The sequence below is a fragment of the Taudactylus pleione genome, unplaced genomic scaffold (genome assembly GCF_031769625.1).
Source record: "Taudactylus pleione unplaced genomic scaffold, aTauple2 ptg000256l, whole genome shotgun sequence".
NCBI lineage: Eukaryota > Metazoa > Chordata > Amphibia > Anura > Myobatrachidae > Taudactylus > Taudactylus pleione.
The window spans coordinates 15894348-15910660 of record NW_028284658.1 but is presented as its reverse complement, the minus strand read 5'-3'; the positions used below and the strand labels follow the sequence as shown (position 1 = coordinate 15910660).

Genomic DNA, 16313 nt, shown 5'->3' with positions numbered 1-16313 from the left:
CTGGACATACAAGATGCGTATCTGCATGTCCCTATTGCAAGATCCCACCAAGGCTTTCTCAGATTGGCGGTAGATCAGTAATATTACCAATTTCAGGCTCTACCCTTGGGTCTAGCCACAGCCCCTCTGGTACTTACCAAGATAATGGCAGTCATGACTGCTCAGCTCAAACGACAAGGAGTCAGGATACTGCCATATCTAGACGACCTCCTGATATTGGCACAGTCTCAGGAGATGTTACAATGTCATCTGCGGATGACCATTGTCTGCTTACAAGAGCACGGCTGGGTAATCAATTGGAAAACGTATTTTCTTTCTCCAACTCTCAGCAGATGGTACACTTGGGGGCGCTGCTTGACTCTCTGGGACACAGGATTCTTCTACCCAAAGACAAGATTGTGGCACTACAATCTCGTGTGCGCAGTCTACTCTGCAAGCAAACAGTGTCAGTTCACTTGGCTATGCAGGTGCTGGGCTCCATGGTAGCCACATTCGACATGGTGGTTTATGCCCAGTTCCACTCCAGGTCCCTATAGCATTGCATTCTGGCTCATTGGGATGATCAGTATCATTAGATAAGGTCTCGGATGATTTGCATCTCACCAGAGGTTCTCCCTATGGTGGCTGGAGATGACTCATTTAAACAAGGGTTGTCCATTATGGATCCTGGAGTGGGTAGTCCTCACCACGAACGCAAGTCTGCGAGGATGGGGAGCGGTGACAGGTCATCACACCTTTCAGGGAAGGTAGACTGTCCAGGAAAGTCACCTGCCAATAAATATATTGGAGCTTCGTGCAGTGCACAATGTACTCTTACTGGCGCAGGACCTCCTACAGGGCAGGCCGGTACAGGTTCAGTCCGACAATGCGACAGCAGTGGTCTACATCAATCATCAAGGAGACACGTTAAGTCCGACAGCCATGAAGGAAGTGGCAAAGATTCTGCTATGGGCAGAATGCCATCCTCCAGCAAACTCTGCAATATTCATCCCAGGTGTACTCAACTGGAAAGCGGACTTCCTAAGTCGCCAGGACATACACGCCGGAGAGTGGGCTCTTCATCCGGAAGGGTTTCAACTCCTGGTGGACAGGTGGGGATTTCCGGACATAGACCTCATGGCGTCGCGTCACAACCACAAGGTCCCTAGGTGTGGGTCCAGAACAAGGGACCCCTCAGCCGCCTTCGTGGACGCTCTGGCGGTGAGGTGGAACTACAGGTTGGCATACCTGTTTCCTCCAATCTCCCTTCTTCCCAGAGTTATCATAAAGTTCAAGCAGGAAGGCAGCAGGATGATACGAATAGCCCTGTCTGGCCAGGAGGCATTGGTTTGATCTGACAAGTCTATTCATAGGCAATTTCCACTGCCTCTGCGGTCGGATCTGCTAGTGCAGGGTCCCTGCCTATACCAGGATTTACCTCGGCTAGCTTTGACGGCATGGCTCTTGAGTCATCAGTTTTAAAGGCCAGGGGTTTTTCTGCTTCTGTGATTTAGACAATGCTGAGGGCAAGGAAGCCTGCTTCTGCCCACATCTATCAGAATTTGCCATTCATTTTTTCTTTGGTATTCCCACAGAAAATACGACCCTAAGATTTTCAAGGTATCAAGAGTACTTTCTTTTCTTCAGGCTGGATTAGACTTAAGGTGCATACACAGTCAGATTTTTCTTCAGATCTGAACGATAACTATTTAAAAAAATCGTTCATATCTGAAGGAAAATCTGACATATCTGTCAGATGAATGATTTGAATGATGCGCGTTCCTGATGGTCAGATAACGATATCTGACATCTGATGTGTTTGCAGTCAGACTAGGACGATTCCATGCATTTTAATGCAGTCAAAAATCGTTCAAATCTTCGGTAAAATTGTTAATCTGACAGTTTTGACAAATTTGACCGTATGTGTATGCTCCATTAGGTATTCACCTGGCTACCTTGAGAGTCCAAGTTTCTGTTTTGACAGTTTGGTTTCAGCGCCAGATTGCCCCTTTGCCGGATGTTAGAACATTTTTTCAAGGGGTTCTTTCGACTGCAACCTCCATTTCTACCACCAGTGGCTCCATGGGATTTATCTTTTTGTTTTTTTGTTTTTTTTAGATTATTGCATTCTCATCCCTTTGAATCCTTGGATAGGGTGTACTTGCGATGGCTGACAGCAAAGACACTTTTTCTACTCGCCATTTCTTCAGCTCGCAGAGTTTCTGACTTGGCAGCACTGTCATGTCGCTCTCCTCCATATTTGATTTTCCATCAAAATAGAGTTGTCCTCCGTACCAAGGCGGGTTACCTTTCAAAGATTGTTTCCCGATTCCATATAAATGAGGAAATTTTGTAGTCCTGGCCTTTAAGTCTTCAGGTGAAGCTTTCCTGGATGTGGTTCGAGCCCTATGTATCTACGTGGATCAGACCAGCTCCATCAGGAAATCAGACTCTTTGTGTTATATGGATTTCACAAATGAGGCTGGCCAGCAAATAAACAGACTTTGGCTAAGTGGCTGCATATGACTATTTCTCAGGCCTATACACAGGCTGATCTCCCTGTCCCGAACAAGGTGACAGCACATTCCACTCGGTCTGTGGGACCATCATGGGTGGTTAGACATGGCGCCAAGTGCAAGGCAGCCACTTGGTCTTCTGTCAATACTTTTATCAAATTCTATGCATTTGATACTTTTGCCTCCCAGGTCGCTTCCTTTGGACGGCGGATTCTCCTCTCTGCGCAAGAGCGTCCCCACCCTTAAGGGAACTGCTTTAGGATGTCCCCATGGTAATTCCTATGGGCCCTGAAGAAAATAACCAAGGAATGTTATTCCCTAACTATTAACTTTTTCTTCGAGGTCCACTGGGCACCCACCCTGACGCACCTGGCCTCAGAGCGGTCTGTTCTTTAGCCTTTTTGTATCACAAATTCCATCTTCGCATGTTGAGAGTTTCTTGTGTACATTGTACTTCCTTCTCCACTCTCCGTCTCTTGCCATTAGGCTTGTTTACAAACTGAATGCCTGTGGCTGAGGGCGGGGTATATAGGGAGGAGGACCGGGGCATGCTGGGAGTCTTAAAGCTTTGCTGTTTGGTGCAATGGATCGCTCCAACTATACACCCCATGGTAATTCCTGTGGACCCTATGGACCTCGAAGAAAGAGTTAACTAAGGTATGTTATACCATAACTCTTATTGTGAACTTCATTGGGGTTACTTGGCAAAGAAATAGCATTGTGCAACTCTTAAATTGTTAAATTGGTTTTGGATAGCTTAATTTTTTTTTATATTACAACATTTACTGATATGTAATCAAAACAGATGTCCACATTGTAGTAGAGTATGGTATTTGTATATTGTGATTAATGAGAGCTTTAGCATAAGCTTGTTAACTGAACTCGTAAGAAACTTTTGCTTAAATTGCTAGGAAGAGTAACAGTTTCAGCATGTTGGTCCAGTTTCACCTTTTTTGCAGAAGGTCTTCATCCCACACCAAAAGCTAAGTCAAAGCTACATTAAACCTAATTGCTACATGTCACCCACCTGCTACATTCTCTCTGTTGTGCAACTGCTTCTGTCAGCACTTCTTTTAGTATTTCTAGAACTAACAAAAATAGCTGAGGGGTGTCTGAATGGACAGGCCAGTCCTAGCAGGGAATGAGCATAGTCTTGAAACCTTTGATGGTTATCAAAATGTTGGCATTAGATATTTTACAGAGTAATGGGAGTAATGGTAAACATGAATTGTACATTTTAAAGGGGATGCAGCAGTGAGATATACAATAGCTTACAAGGCAAATGGCTGTGATATATAACCTGATTAATATATACATATTAATGTGTGTGTGTGTGATAACCTTATGACCTGAAAATGCAGAAACACCATTTATCTTAGTTAAACTATTTCTAGGTATTTCAGTATTGTTTCAGTATTGCACCTTAGACAAATTCAAGCCATATAATGATTCAAAATCAATAAGGCTACAGACTCTTAGTAAGCTGTATGCTGGTGGTAATCTGCAATGAGAGCAAGACAAAACTTACATCTGCATTAACATGAATGTTCTGGTATATTTTTTATAGATCAACCAAAATGGCAGATGACATTGACATTGAAGCTATGCTTGAAGCTCCTTACAGGAAGGTGAGAACGATCTTCCACATACTTTTTTGTTTTCAGAGCTTAGTTAATACTTGAAACTACTGCAGAAATGTAAACTAACACCCCTGGAGCTCTCGTGACTTATCCCTTGGAGATGTTGCTTAACTTGAAAAGTAAATATTTACTGTTGATGTATTAATATGTGCAGTAGTTTGACTTCAGCGTGATAAATAAATGCCCATCTATCTCTTTTTGTAGACTTGCCTAACGATATATCACCTCTACTCCCATGAATTCACCTTTGATTCCAGTGTGAACTGTCAATCATAAGGTAGTAATTGAGTGACGTATCGCTGTACCGTGGTCCCCTAGGTAAAAAGACTTGCCTATGAACTGCCGAGCCTCGGTTTGGCATAGCAACAAGGTGAATGCAGTGGTTTTGGGAAAGAAATGGGGTTCCAAGAATATCCTCTTTCACCAGCCAAGTATAGGGCAGTTGAAGCAGATTTTAGTCTGCACATTAAGATATTTTGTAATTTTTTTTATTTAAAAGGAGAAAAAACTGGTGAAAAGTCTCACATGAAAACAGGAAGCCTTCAGCCTCTGAATAAAGAAATAAATGGGACCAGATTCTTGGATCTCCCACTAAATCATGTCTTATTTTTTATTTTTTTGTTAAATTATCTGAAATGGCTGTTATGCTGCCCTGAGCCTTAAGTTCAGCAAAAATCCTTATAATACATGTTTCAAAATAACGTACTTTGTACGTTAATCCAAATGTCCTATTTTGGAGACAAAAAAGTACGCATCCTCATGATGTCTGGGGATTCAATTTGTTTGCATGCAAAAGCACAGATAAGCCCAGTATAGTCTTACTATGTAAGTAGTATATTTAAAATACTTTTCTTTGTTCGAATACTGATTGTGGTATATTTACCACATTGTTCTATGACTAGATAAACTTGTAGTTCTGTATTTTATTGTAATGATAACTATTCCTTAGTTTTGAAGACCCTAATCTTAATGTTTTGGCCTAATAAGCCTTAGTTAAACATGGATGCTTCTAAACAGCTATGGCAGTAGGAAAATGTAATAGGCTGGACAGGTACATATTTGCTGAATTTTCTTGGGAGTCGACGTTACTAAAGCAGTGTGAATCCCTGTTTGCTTCAGGGCGAGATGTGTGACAGAGGTGGCATCAAGCTCTTACAGTCCCAACCCACCAACGAAAATGGGCGAAGATCACAGGAATGGCATCGGTCACAGGAAATGGATAGTGGTTGCTGCTAGCATGGCCACTTGGGGCTTAGGCAAACGATAGCCTTGGTACTGATCATAAGGACCACAGCACCCAATCAATGTTAAAACCAGTACTGCTTACCACATGTAGACAAAACTACAGCATCAGCATTTTACAGTCACTGGATGCTCTACTACATCAATTGTTTAAGTATAGATTACTAAACAAAGTTGCACTAAATTTTAGTTTTTGTAGACTATTTACATCATAGTGGAGCTCTTAAACAAATTCCCATGTATATATATATATATTTATTTTATTTTTTTATTTTTTTTTTAGCCTTCCACACAAGCTTTGTTAGTTATTTAGTCATTAAAACATTTTTTTTATTCTCTCATTCCAATCCCCTTTACCCTTTGCCCACTTGAAATATTTCCTCCTCGCCCTCATGATGTTCTTCTATCAACCTTGCTTAGGACGAGAACAAATTGAACAGTGCTAATGGACATGAAGAGCGCAGCAAAAAGTGAGTGCTTCCATATTTTTGTTATAATATAAAATTTTGCTGTCTAGTAAATGGTTATTGGTACATTAAGTAAACTCCTTTAGTAATGGATATATTGTTCCTTCCCAGCATAGATTACTTCCAAGCCAGGGTCACACTGTACTATAGAGCACCTTTGGCTGCTATTATATCAGTGTATTTACATTATTACCTGAAAGCTTTGCCTGGTATTTATAATCTTTCTAGTTTGATCCATTTGGCAATAACCTAGTAACTTTCTGTACTTGCAGCTTATTATAAAACTAGTAAAGGGACCCAGCATATGCCAGATCACCACAATCTGCCCCACAATACTCACTGCTCCATCTCCCTCTCTGCTGCTCTGTCAAACTGAACTTTGACTTTGCAAGCAGTCAGCAGAACTAGAATGGTCACACTTTCAGCTTTGCTAGTATTCACAAAAATTCTACATACTGAAAATGATTAAACCTCAACAAACTAGTAGCAATAATACTAACAGCAGTGAGCACCTCCTCCTGACAATCGCTGTTTAAAAAGCATTTGAAAACACAGGGTTTGTAAAGCACATCTAAACCCTCCTATTTACAAAAGCTATTCTTGCCTGATGCTGTGAAATGATAAACCTGTTGAAATCCTAGCTGAGATTTGGAAGGTAGCTTCTAAATAGGAGATAAATTTATATGGCATGTGTATGTAACTAGCTAAATTCTAATGCAGATTTAAAGAACTATTACAATACAGGTAAATTTGAAATCCAGTTCCAGTACGGAGAGTGACCATAAAAATAAAGTGAAGTTTAAGTAAATTTTGTTAATCCTTTAGGAAAAAGAAAAGTAAAAGCAGAAGTCGCAGCCGTGAGCGGAAGCGCAGCAAGAGTAAGGAGCGAAAACGCAGCAAGGAACGGGAGAGAAAAACAAGTAAAAGCAGAGAGAGGAAACGCAGTCGCAGCAAGGAGCGGCGAAGGAGCCGATCAAAGAGCAGAGATCGGAGGTTCAGAGGTCGTTATCGAAGTCCATAGTATGTACAAAATTTTGTATACCCTTTTTCAATCGTTCACTATATTCACTGTTTTCCGTTAGCTGCACTAGAAGACATTCAAACTCCAGGTACGAAACTGTTTCCCATTTCATCTTAATCCCCAGAGTAAACATATGAAAGGTAATGTTAACTAAACCTGCCTAGGCTAGGAGTCTCAATAAATGCATTTTCATTTTATCTAAATCTGTGTATGAAAACCAGATATTAATTATAATGTGCGTAAGGATCACAATCTTAGCAGGGAACAGACAGTGTTAAACATTTCTTATGCCTTCTCACTGTTGTCACACATTATGTGCAGTCTGCTTCTGTCGTTGCTGCACTGGTTGTCTCCATTTGTTGAGATAAAGCATCTTGTATACAAATGACACATCATGTCATATCTATTTTTATTAGACATATTTTTAAGCTTGATTTGTCGCACACCTTCTGTCCCCTGCTGAGAGGTTTGTGAATGTTTCACTTATCCCTCTGTTTTTTCTAGTATATCTCAGTGAGGAATATTTCATAACTTGAACGTAATTTCTAATACCTCAGTGTGAGTACAACATGTATTGTACATGTACCCTCCCTTTTTATCATATCACAGTTCGGGAGAGCAGGACATCTTGTGGATAGTTGACTTCTAGATTTGTCATACCCCCCCTCCCCCCTCTAGCCATGGCAACCAATGCAAAAATCAAAATTCCAGGAAGAGAAAAACCTGTTTCTAATTTCAGAAAATATGAAATGCTTGCATGCACACTTGTGAAAGCTAAAGTAGCCTCTTTTTAAACTGTTTTATTAGCTTTAAATAATTGGTGTTAGCTTTCTTTGTAAAAGTTATAATGTACCCATGTAGGCATTCACAGTACTTTAAAATAAGATTTGACTATTAAACATTTATATTTTTAGTTCTGGACCAAAATTTAGCAGTTCCATGCGTGGGAAGATGGGAGTGCCTCACAACGTGAAACTAAGGTTTGCAAATATATATTTAGATATTTGGTTTTGTTTTTTTTTTTACAATTAACATATTAAAGGGCCAATAAACATAAACTGAAATAAACATTTTTTTCAGCCATGGGGGACACTGGAATAGCAAATGGTGCATTGATTCTGGGCATTCTATAATTACATCAACTCTGGCTCCCACCAAACTATTTTACAATAGCCTGGCTCAAACTTAAGTTTTTAGGGTGTTTTTTTGAGAGATATATATATAGATATAGATATATATATATATATATATATATATATATATATAGATAGTCAGGTGCATAAATATTGGGACATTGACAGAATTTTTATATTTTGGCCTCTATTCACCACCACAATGGCTTTGAAATGAAACAAACAAGATGTGCTTTAACTGCAGACTTTCAGATTTAATTTGAGGGTAATTACATCCAAATCAGTTGAACGGTGTAGGAATTACAACGGTTTCTATATGTGCCTCCCACTTTTTAAGGGGCCAAAAGTAATGGGACAAACTAAACAATCCTAAATCTAACTTTCACTTTTTAATACTTTGTTGCAAATCCTCAAATCCTTTGCAGGCAATTACAGCCTGAAGTCTGGAACGCATAGACATCACCAGACGCTGGGTTTCATCCCTGGTGATGCTCTGCCAGGCCTCTACTGCAAATGTCTTCAGTTCCTGCTTGTTCTTGGGGTATTTTCCCTTCAGTTTTGTCTTCATCAAGTGAAATGCATGCTCAATCGGATTCAGGTCAGGGGATTGACTTGGCCATTGCATAACATTCCACTTTTAAGCCTTAAAAAGCTATTTGGTTGCTTTTGCAGTATGCTTTGGGTCATTGTCCATCTGCACTGTGAAGCGCCGTCCAATGAGTTCTGAAGCATTTGACTGAATATGAGCATATAATATTGCCCGAAACACTTCAGAATTCATTCTGCTGCTTTTGTCAGCAGTCACATCATCAATAAATACAAGGGAACCAGTTCCATTGGCAGCCATACATGCCCACGCCATGACACTACCACCACCATGCATCACTGATGAGGTGGTATGTTTTGGAACATGAGCAGTTCCTTTCCTTCTCCATACTCTTCTCTTCCCATCACTCTGGTACAAGTTGATCTTTGTCTCATCTGTCCATAGGATGTTGTTCCAGAACTGTAATGGCTTTTTTAGATGTAGTTTGGCAAACTCTAATCTGGTCTTCCTGTTTTTGAGGCTCACCAATGGTTTACATCTTGTGGTGAACCCTCTATATTCACTCTTGTGAAGTCTTCTCTTGATTGTTGACTTTGACACATATACACCTACCTCCTGGAGAGTGTTCTTGATTTGGCCAACTGTTGTGAAGGGGTTTTTCTTCACCAGGGAAATAATTCTTCTGTCATCCACCACAGTTGTTTTCCATGGTCTTCTGGGTCTTTTGGTTTTGCTGAGCTCTCCGGTACGTTCTTTCTTTTTAAGAATGTTCCAAACAGTTGATTTGGCCACACCTAATGTTTTTGCTATCTCTCTGATGGGTTTGTTTTGATTTTTCAGCCTAATGATGGCTTGCTTCACTGATAGTGACAGCTCTTTGGATCTCATATTGAGAGTCGACAGCAACTGATTGCAAATGTTTCACCTAGAATCAACTCCAGACCTTTTACCTGCTTAATTGATAATGAAATAACGAGAGAATAGCCCACACATGTCCATGAAATAGCTTTTGAGTTGATAGTCCCATTACTTTTGGCCCCTTAAAAAGTGGGAGGCACATATGGAAACCGTTGTAATTCCTACGCCGTTCACCTGAATTGGATGTAATTACCCACAAATTAAATCTGAAAGTCTGCAGTTAAAGCACATCTTGTTTGTTTCATTTCAAAGCCATTGTGGTGCTCAATAGAGGCCAAAATATGGAAATTCTGTCAATGTCCCAATATTTATGCACCTGACTGTGTGTGTGTATATATGCGTTTTTCCAGAGATACTCTGAGGGGAAGGGTGGTCCTGGCCACTTGCAACGCAGATATGTGCTCTAGTTTTCTGAACTTGCACCACTGTCTGGCGTCTGGGGCTCAGGACCGTTTTTCAGAGCAGGAGTCAACACAGTAAGTGGCTTCCCCACTAAGTTGCAGCCAAAATGTCACTGTTATATTCCTGGTGATGGAGATTGGTGTGTTTGGCAAAGGTGGTTGCTGTTGGGGAGGCCTGTTACAAGGACATTCAGGGCACTGTTTCTTATTCGCGTATTCTCTTACTTGCTGAACCCAGAAAGAGGTTCTATCTTGATAACTGTACTTTCTCCTACTTGGTGTGCTCCCAAGTCAGGAAAGCCTGCCAGAACTACCTCAGAAACTTTAGTCTAAATGTGCAACTGTATAGAGCGAAATACCCTTTGCCTGTGTTAACAATGCAGTTGAAAGATGGACTGATCATCTGGAGGAAGGACAAGTCATGCTGTTACAGGTTTAAACTGCTTGACCTGGTTGAGCAAATTGGGAATGCTTCGGTCTGTTCAGGTGACGTTGCCTTCATTGCAGGTCTCCTAGAAGTGAGAATTCCAGCCTTGGCAATCGCTGCTCACAGGGCTCTCTGGCTGAGGTATTGCCAGAGTCAACATGGAGTCCAAAAGGACTTTTCAGCTTATCAACAATAGTACGCCAGTTGCTCCTTATGTTTATGGACAGATGACCTCAAAAGGTATCTCCCCTTCACCTATAGGGATGGTACTCTGCACCAGTCTATCTGGATTGGGGAATTGGTATCTCCTAAGCATGGTTTTAAGGATCTTTGGAAACAGAGTTCACGTTCCCAGGAAATGTATTAGAGCTCTGCGCTATGTTCATAACCCTGACACCTCTCTCCTTCATGGTGGAGCAGTACAGTTTCAGGTAGTGTGTGCCCCAGCAATATAATTCCTCAACAATCTGGATCACCAGGAGTGTCCAGGCCATGATGGGAACAAGCCATATCATGCAGTGGTTCGAGAGAATTGTTCAGGTCAATGTAGTAATGATCATCCTAGGCATAGACAACAGAAACAGCTGGTTGCATAAATGGCCGTACAGGAATGTTGCCATGGCAGAAAAAGGAAATTGGATTTCTGTACTTGAATTAAATCCATCTTTTCAATTCTATGAGGATGTGAATACTTGGAAATTTGCTTGTACGGGGTAACACCCCAAAAAGGGGTATAGCTGCGATACTCTGAGAGGTGGTAGCTTGGTAGCGTTCAATACAATACACGGATATGTTGGTACTGTTTGTACAGCGTGGAGCATCAAGTAAAGGGTAGGGAGATAGCAACTGGGGCAGTACTGGTGGACAAGTAGGGTGTTTGGTCAAGGCAGTACTGGGGGGTAGTAAGAGGGCAAGGGCAAAAAGCTGGGGCAGTAGTGGGGCAAGGAGGAGGTTAGGGTTAGGCAGTGCATGGGGGTAAAGGTAGATAGCAACCAGCCCATCCTACCTCACCACTACTATTGTTTGCCAAACAGTAGTATTCCCTTCAGAATGCCCAGCCACCCGCAACTCTTCACCGTTAGCAGCAGCCACGGGAAGTTACCCTCGGCCCCCCCCCCTCCATTCGCCACCACACCAGACAGCTACCCGCTAATACAGAGGCACCAAGCCCAGCTAGCGGTTGTGACTTATTGGAATCCCCCTGTCAGTGCAGACATGCCAGAGAACAGTCATCTGAAGCCTCCTGCACATTGCAGTACGCTGGGTGCAGGGGGCGTCTTCATGCCGGGTCAGGGAGCCAAATCATGTCCCTGTAATCAGAGTAGTAGCATGAAGCCATGGCACATGGAGCAGATGGGGTTCTATAACCCCCGTCAGCTTCCCTCCAGTATCTACCTACGTATCTCGTGGGGGTTACTATCTCTGTGGCTAGATTCAGCCTGTAACCAACCAATGCCCATACATGACTATAGCAACACTCCCTTTATGCTTGTAGCCAGTACAAATACATGAGAATGGCAGCAGTGTCCATACATAACTATTGTATATGCCAACATCCAGTGCATAAATACGGTGCTTCCTCTTCCTGGTATATTCCTTCTAGTTATCTCCCAAAATAGGTTACTGTAGTTTTACCTTTTTTCATAAGGCCAACCAAAGCAGTTCAGCTTTGTGCTGAGGTGTAGTGCATGTCAGCCACGCACCCAGCATGCAGCCTCATAGCCATAACTCTGGTGTCAATGACAACAGCAGCCAGAGGTTCCAGTTAACTGGCTAGTACCTGCTACTTGTAGTTCATGGACATTCTATCACTGTGCATCACACTTCTCATAATGGTACCTCATCAGTGTAAGGAAGTCCTGGGAGCTACGATCTGTCAGCACTGATGGATATACTGTACTATAGCTGCTGCCTACTTGTAATGCCATAAGGGGAAGAGCTAGAGAGACGTGAGGAGCAGGAAGGGGGTGGATTGCTCACCCCACGGTCTGTGGTTCAAGACAGTAGTGTAGCTTCTGACAAGGGGTTTGCCAAGCAGAGAGCTCTATACACTCCATCAGAAGCTTTACCATTGATTGGCTGTGAGGTCAATGGGCGGGTTTATGCCACTGCTGTAAGGGTCCACTGCGCATGCAATAGTGAGGCTATGTGATGTGCTGGTCAGAGATGTGTTGTGAAAGGGGGAGCTCCAGTCGGCGTCCCTATCAATCTCAATTCTGCCGCTGAACAGTCCGGGCAGTCTATTAATAACTGAGGGGGGGATCCCAGGGGAAAACCCACAACTAATTCCCCCAGCTGCGCTTCCCGACAGTTTCCATGCTTTGAGCAGGAGCTACGCCCCTGTCTCCAGTGTTGCTGCTGCATGGCAACTCTTCAAAATCAGGTAAAATGCGCGCTGTAATGCGTATTTGCGATCACTGGGCACTGTGGGAATGTGCAATGAGATACACCAATGCGTTGGAACACAGCGTAGTGTGCAAAGAGAGGAACAGATGTGTTGGCACTGTGGGAACAGCGCCAAGCGTGCATTGAGAGGCATGAATGTGTTGGCACTGTAGGAACAGCGCGTAGCCTGCAATGACAGTTAATGCAATAACTCTGAAGCACAATACCTGACAGCGAGTGTTTCAGAGTACACATATATACACAGATCATAAATGCAAACAGGTGAAATTGGCACAACCAAAGACACTGGCGTGAAGAACCCCACCGGATCTCCCCAGGGTTCCCTGCAAGAGGAGATGGACTTTACTCAGTGAGGACCAAGGTCGCCGCCCATTGTGGTTGGTTTCCATTGTGATGAGGAATCCTCCTGAAAACACTGCAGATGGAAATGTGGGTATGGATGTGCTGCTGTCGAGGAGATCGAACACCAGAGTAGAAATGCTGGAAGCAAACTAAACTGGAAAGTATGCTTCTGAAGCGGGAGCAAATATGAAAACACAATTGAAACTCCGGTATTGGAGAAATGCACCGATCAGGCTTTTATAGTGGTGGGCTCATGGGTGATTCCCTGTACGAGTCATCAGGCTGGAGGTTAGTGATGACACTTGAGAGGTTGTCATTTCTAGCCTGAGCCCAACTGGGTTCTGTTAAGGTTTCTGATTGGGAATGCCATCAAACAGTGACCTGCTGAGTCTTTGGAAGCAGGCCAGTTTGTTCATGACTACTGATACTGACAGGGTAACTGGATGCCCTCTGTTATACTGTGTACTTTTTTTTTATTATTATAATGTGTATGTTTTGAACAAGGTACACTTCTACTCTCCCTTATTATACTGCACCTTTAGTTTTTTTGGGCTTTGTTAGGCTGGATCAGGATTCAGTTATTGTCTATTGGGGTATAGAGGGAGAGAAGCCTGAGCAATATAAGCATTTATTTTAAAACATTCTTGGGCTTCTTGCAAAACCTCCTATACCCAACCATGTCCTCATGGAATCGAAGAAAAGTATTATTGCAAAAATACTATTTTAAATGCCCATTTTGTATAGTGTTTCCCATTATGTTGGCTGTGCAGGAAATCAATGAAGTCCTGGCAGCAACAAATGTGTTCCTGCACAGCTATGCAGTTTGTATTCGCACCCTGTAGGCAGTTTATTTGGACCCTTTATTAAATTGTATAAATTAAAAAAAAATTTTTTTTGTTAGTTCTAGGCGTCGTTCAAAGAGCAGAAGCCCACAAAAGAGAGAGAAAAGCCCTGTCAGGTAAATTCAGTGTTGTACACTGGTATCCATATTTGTTTCCCTATGCATGGTCACACTATGTATATTCTATTTGGCAAATCTGTTTTCTATGTGCAATTACTTTAGTCTATTTTTTGTTGTGGCTACTGTATGTGTATTTACTTTAATTTTGTAATTTTGATATTCTATAGAAGTTTCCAATGTAAATTCTCATAACATGCTGTGTTTCTATAAAACTTACGGTGTTCCTTCTGTACTTTTCACTTCAGCTTTGAAAATTTTAAGATTCTGTTGGGTTTAGAATAATAATGCTGCTTGCATCCATTGGGGCTAATGGAATCAAGGGCTGCAGAGGTGGCTGTAGGAGTTTGTGCACTTGAAGTAATTGTCATTTTATTCCTAGCTTTTTGCCCTCTATATTCCCTAGTCGAGGGTCGGTCACTCAGTCAGTGCCAATAAAATCTGGATGCTTCTGTTGTGCTGCCTAGTGCAGTCTTTTTTTTTTTTTTTTTGTACGAAATACATATAAAGCATAAGTTCATGAGTGAGGTGAGTACATGACCATTTGGGTTAATCCACCCAATCTGAAGGGTATCATGACCAAACAAATGTTAACACCAACCATTGCCATGGGAAACATCAGTAATACAATATGGTATGATGTAAAGTTCAGAGAGATACATGCAGTTAAAGAATCAGAGTCCTGCTCTGGGTGCGACCCGTAGACTATGGCAGATCCGCTAAACATAAAATGAAACCAGTAGTCCTAACACAACAATGCTTAAAAATTAATCCTAAAAGTAAAAATAATGGGTAAGACTAGATGGACAGGCACACATAAAAGGAGGGACATAGGGAACAAAAACAGAAAATACAGTATCGTGACACCGTAAAGCAGGATGGTAGGCGACCTCCTGCAGCTACCAGTCACACTACGCAACAACTGCCTAGTGCAGTCTTAAATTATCATTTTAACCAATTTTATTTTAATTTCTTTTTCTTATTCCCTCTTTCAGAGAACCAATTGATAATCTGACACCAGAGGAAAGAGATGCACGTACTGTGTTTTGCATGCAACTGGCAGCAAGGATTCGACCCAGGGACCTTGAAGAATTTTTTTCCACAGTTGGGAAGGTAAAATATTTTAGGTTTTCCTTATATTTCTACAAAATAGGTTTTGCTATTTAAAACATCCATTTTTTTACGCTATTAGTTTTTAAACCATGGTAACAAATTATTTTTATTTTTTTAGGTTCGTGATGTGAGGATGATTTCGGACAGAAATTCCAGGCGTTCCAAAGGCATTGCTTATGTAGAGTTTGTTGATGTTAGTTCAGTACCTCTGGCAATTGGTCTAACAGGACAAAGAGTTTTGGGTGTTCCTATTATAGTTCAGGCTTCTCAGGTCAGTGTTGACAATTTAGATTTTATTTAATTGCTCTATATCTTATAACATCAGTTTTAAGACCTGTACAGGTATAATTTGAGCTGTCTTATGCTGGCCACACACACAGCAATATATTACCCGATCTGTCCGATTCCGACATATTGGAACGACAGATCGTGTAAAATATGGCCAAATTGAGAGTAAATCGTGAGTCCCCCACTCATGTTCACTATGCGATGCGCGTCCCCGCTGGTCGCACATCGCATCATCAGATCTGCCGTGCAGTAGGGCAGATCTGACAATCTAGAACCCGATGCACTGAAAGTCTGGATGCAGGAGAAGATCGTAGGAAGATTGGACACCAAATCGTGTGCAGACCGTGTGGAGGTCGTGTGCAGAGCTGCCGGAGAGAGTTTCAAGGGAAATCGTGCACATCGCTATGTCTGTGGCCAGCTTTAGTGTCATAAATTACTGCGAGTTAGAAGACTCCTACTTGATCACAAACCATCTTTCATTTTCTGTAGGGCTTGAAGAGCTGCTTCTATTTTTTGGAACTATAGCAATTTATTCACTTCCATCTTTTGTACAACACTAACTATGGTGTGTAGAGGTGTGTGTTTGCTGGAGCTTGGGCACTTGTAGAAATTGTATAAAGCCTGAATTTCTAAATTTTCTTTGTCAACAGTGCACAGCGGGTTTTGCTGTCTAGGTCAGTTAATTATTACTTTAGTAATTTAATAAAAATTATGTCTGCACTACATTCAGCAGTGGCTGACAAACAACTTGGGGCATGGTGTGTGGAACTCCTAATATCACACCTCAAATCTTTGTTTTTTTATTTTGTATTGGACTCCTGAGGGGCAGCCTAGTCACAATCGAAGTTGGTAGTTTCTGTGATTACCTGCGTCTTTTGCCGCAATTGACTTAGCAGTCTCTTCTGTCTAAAGGAA

General features: G+C 41.8%; 1 protein-coding gene across 1 annotated transcript in view; it reads left to right on the top strand.

Moving 5' to 3' along the window:
* The window catches only part of RBM39 (RNA binding motif protein 39), a 39034-nt gene that overhangs the window by 8782 nt on the left and 13939 nt on the right, over positions 1-16313 (top strand). Inside the window, exons 3-9 of the mRNA XM_088480686.1 lie at positions 4063-4123; positions 5798-5847; positions 6670-6864; positions 7780-7845; positions 13941-13997; positions 14993-15110; positions 15229-15381. Coding sequence (XP_088336812.1) covers positions 4073-4123; positions 5798-5847; positions 6670-6864; positions 7780-7845; positions 13941-13997; positions 14993-15110; positions 15229-15381 — 690 coding nt within the window. The 5' untranslated portion in view covers positions 4063-4072. The remainder of the gene's footprint in view (positions 1-4062; positions 4124-5797; positions 5848-6669; positions 6865-7779; positions 7846-13940; positions 13998-14992; positions 15111-15228; positions 15382-16313) is intronic.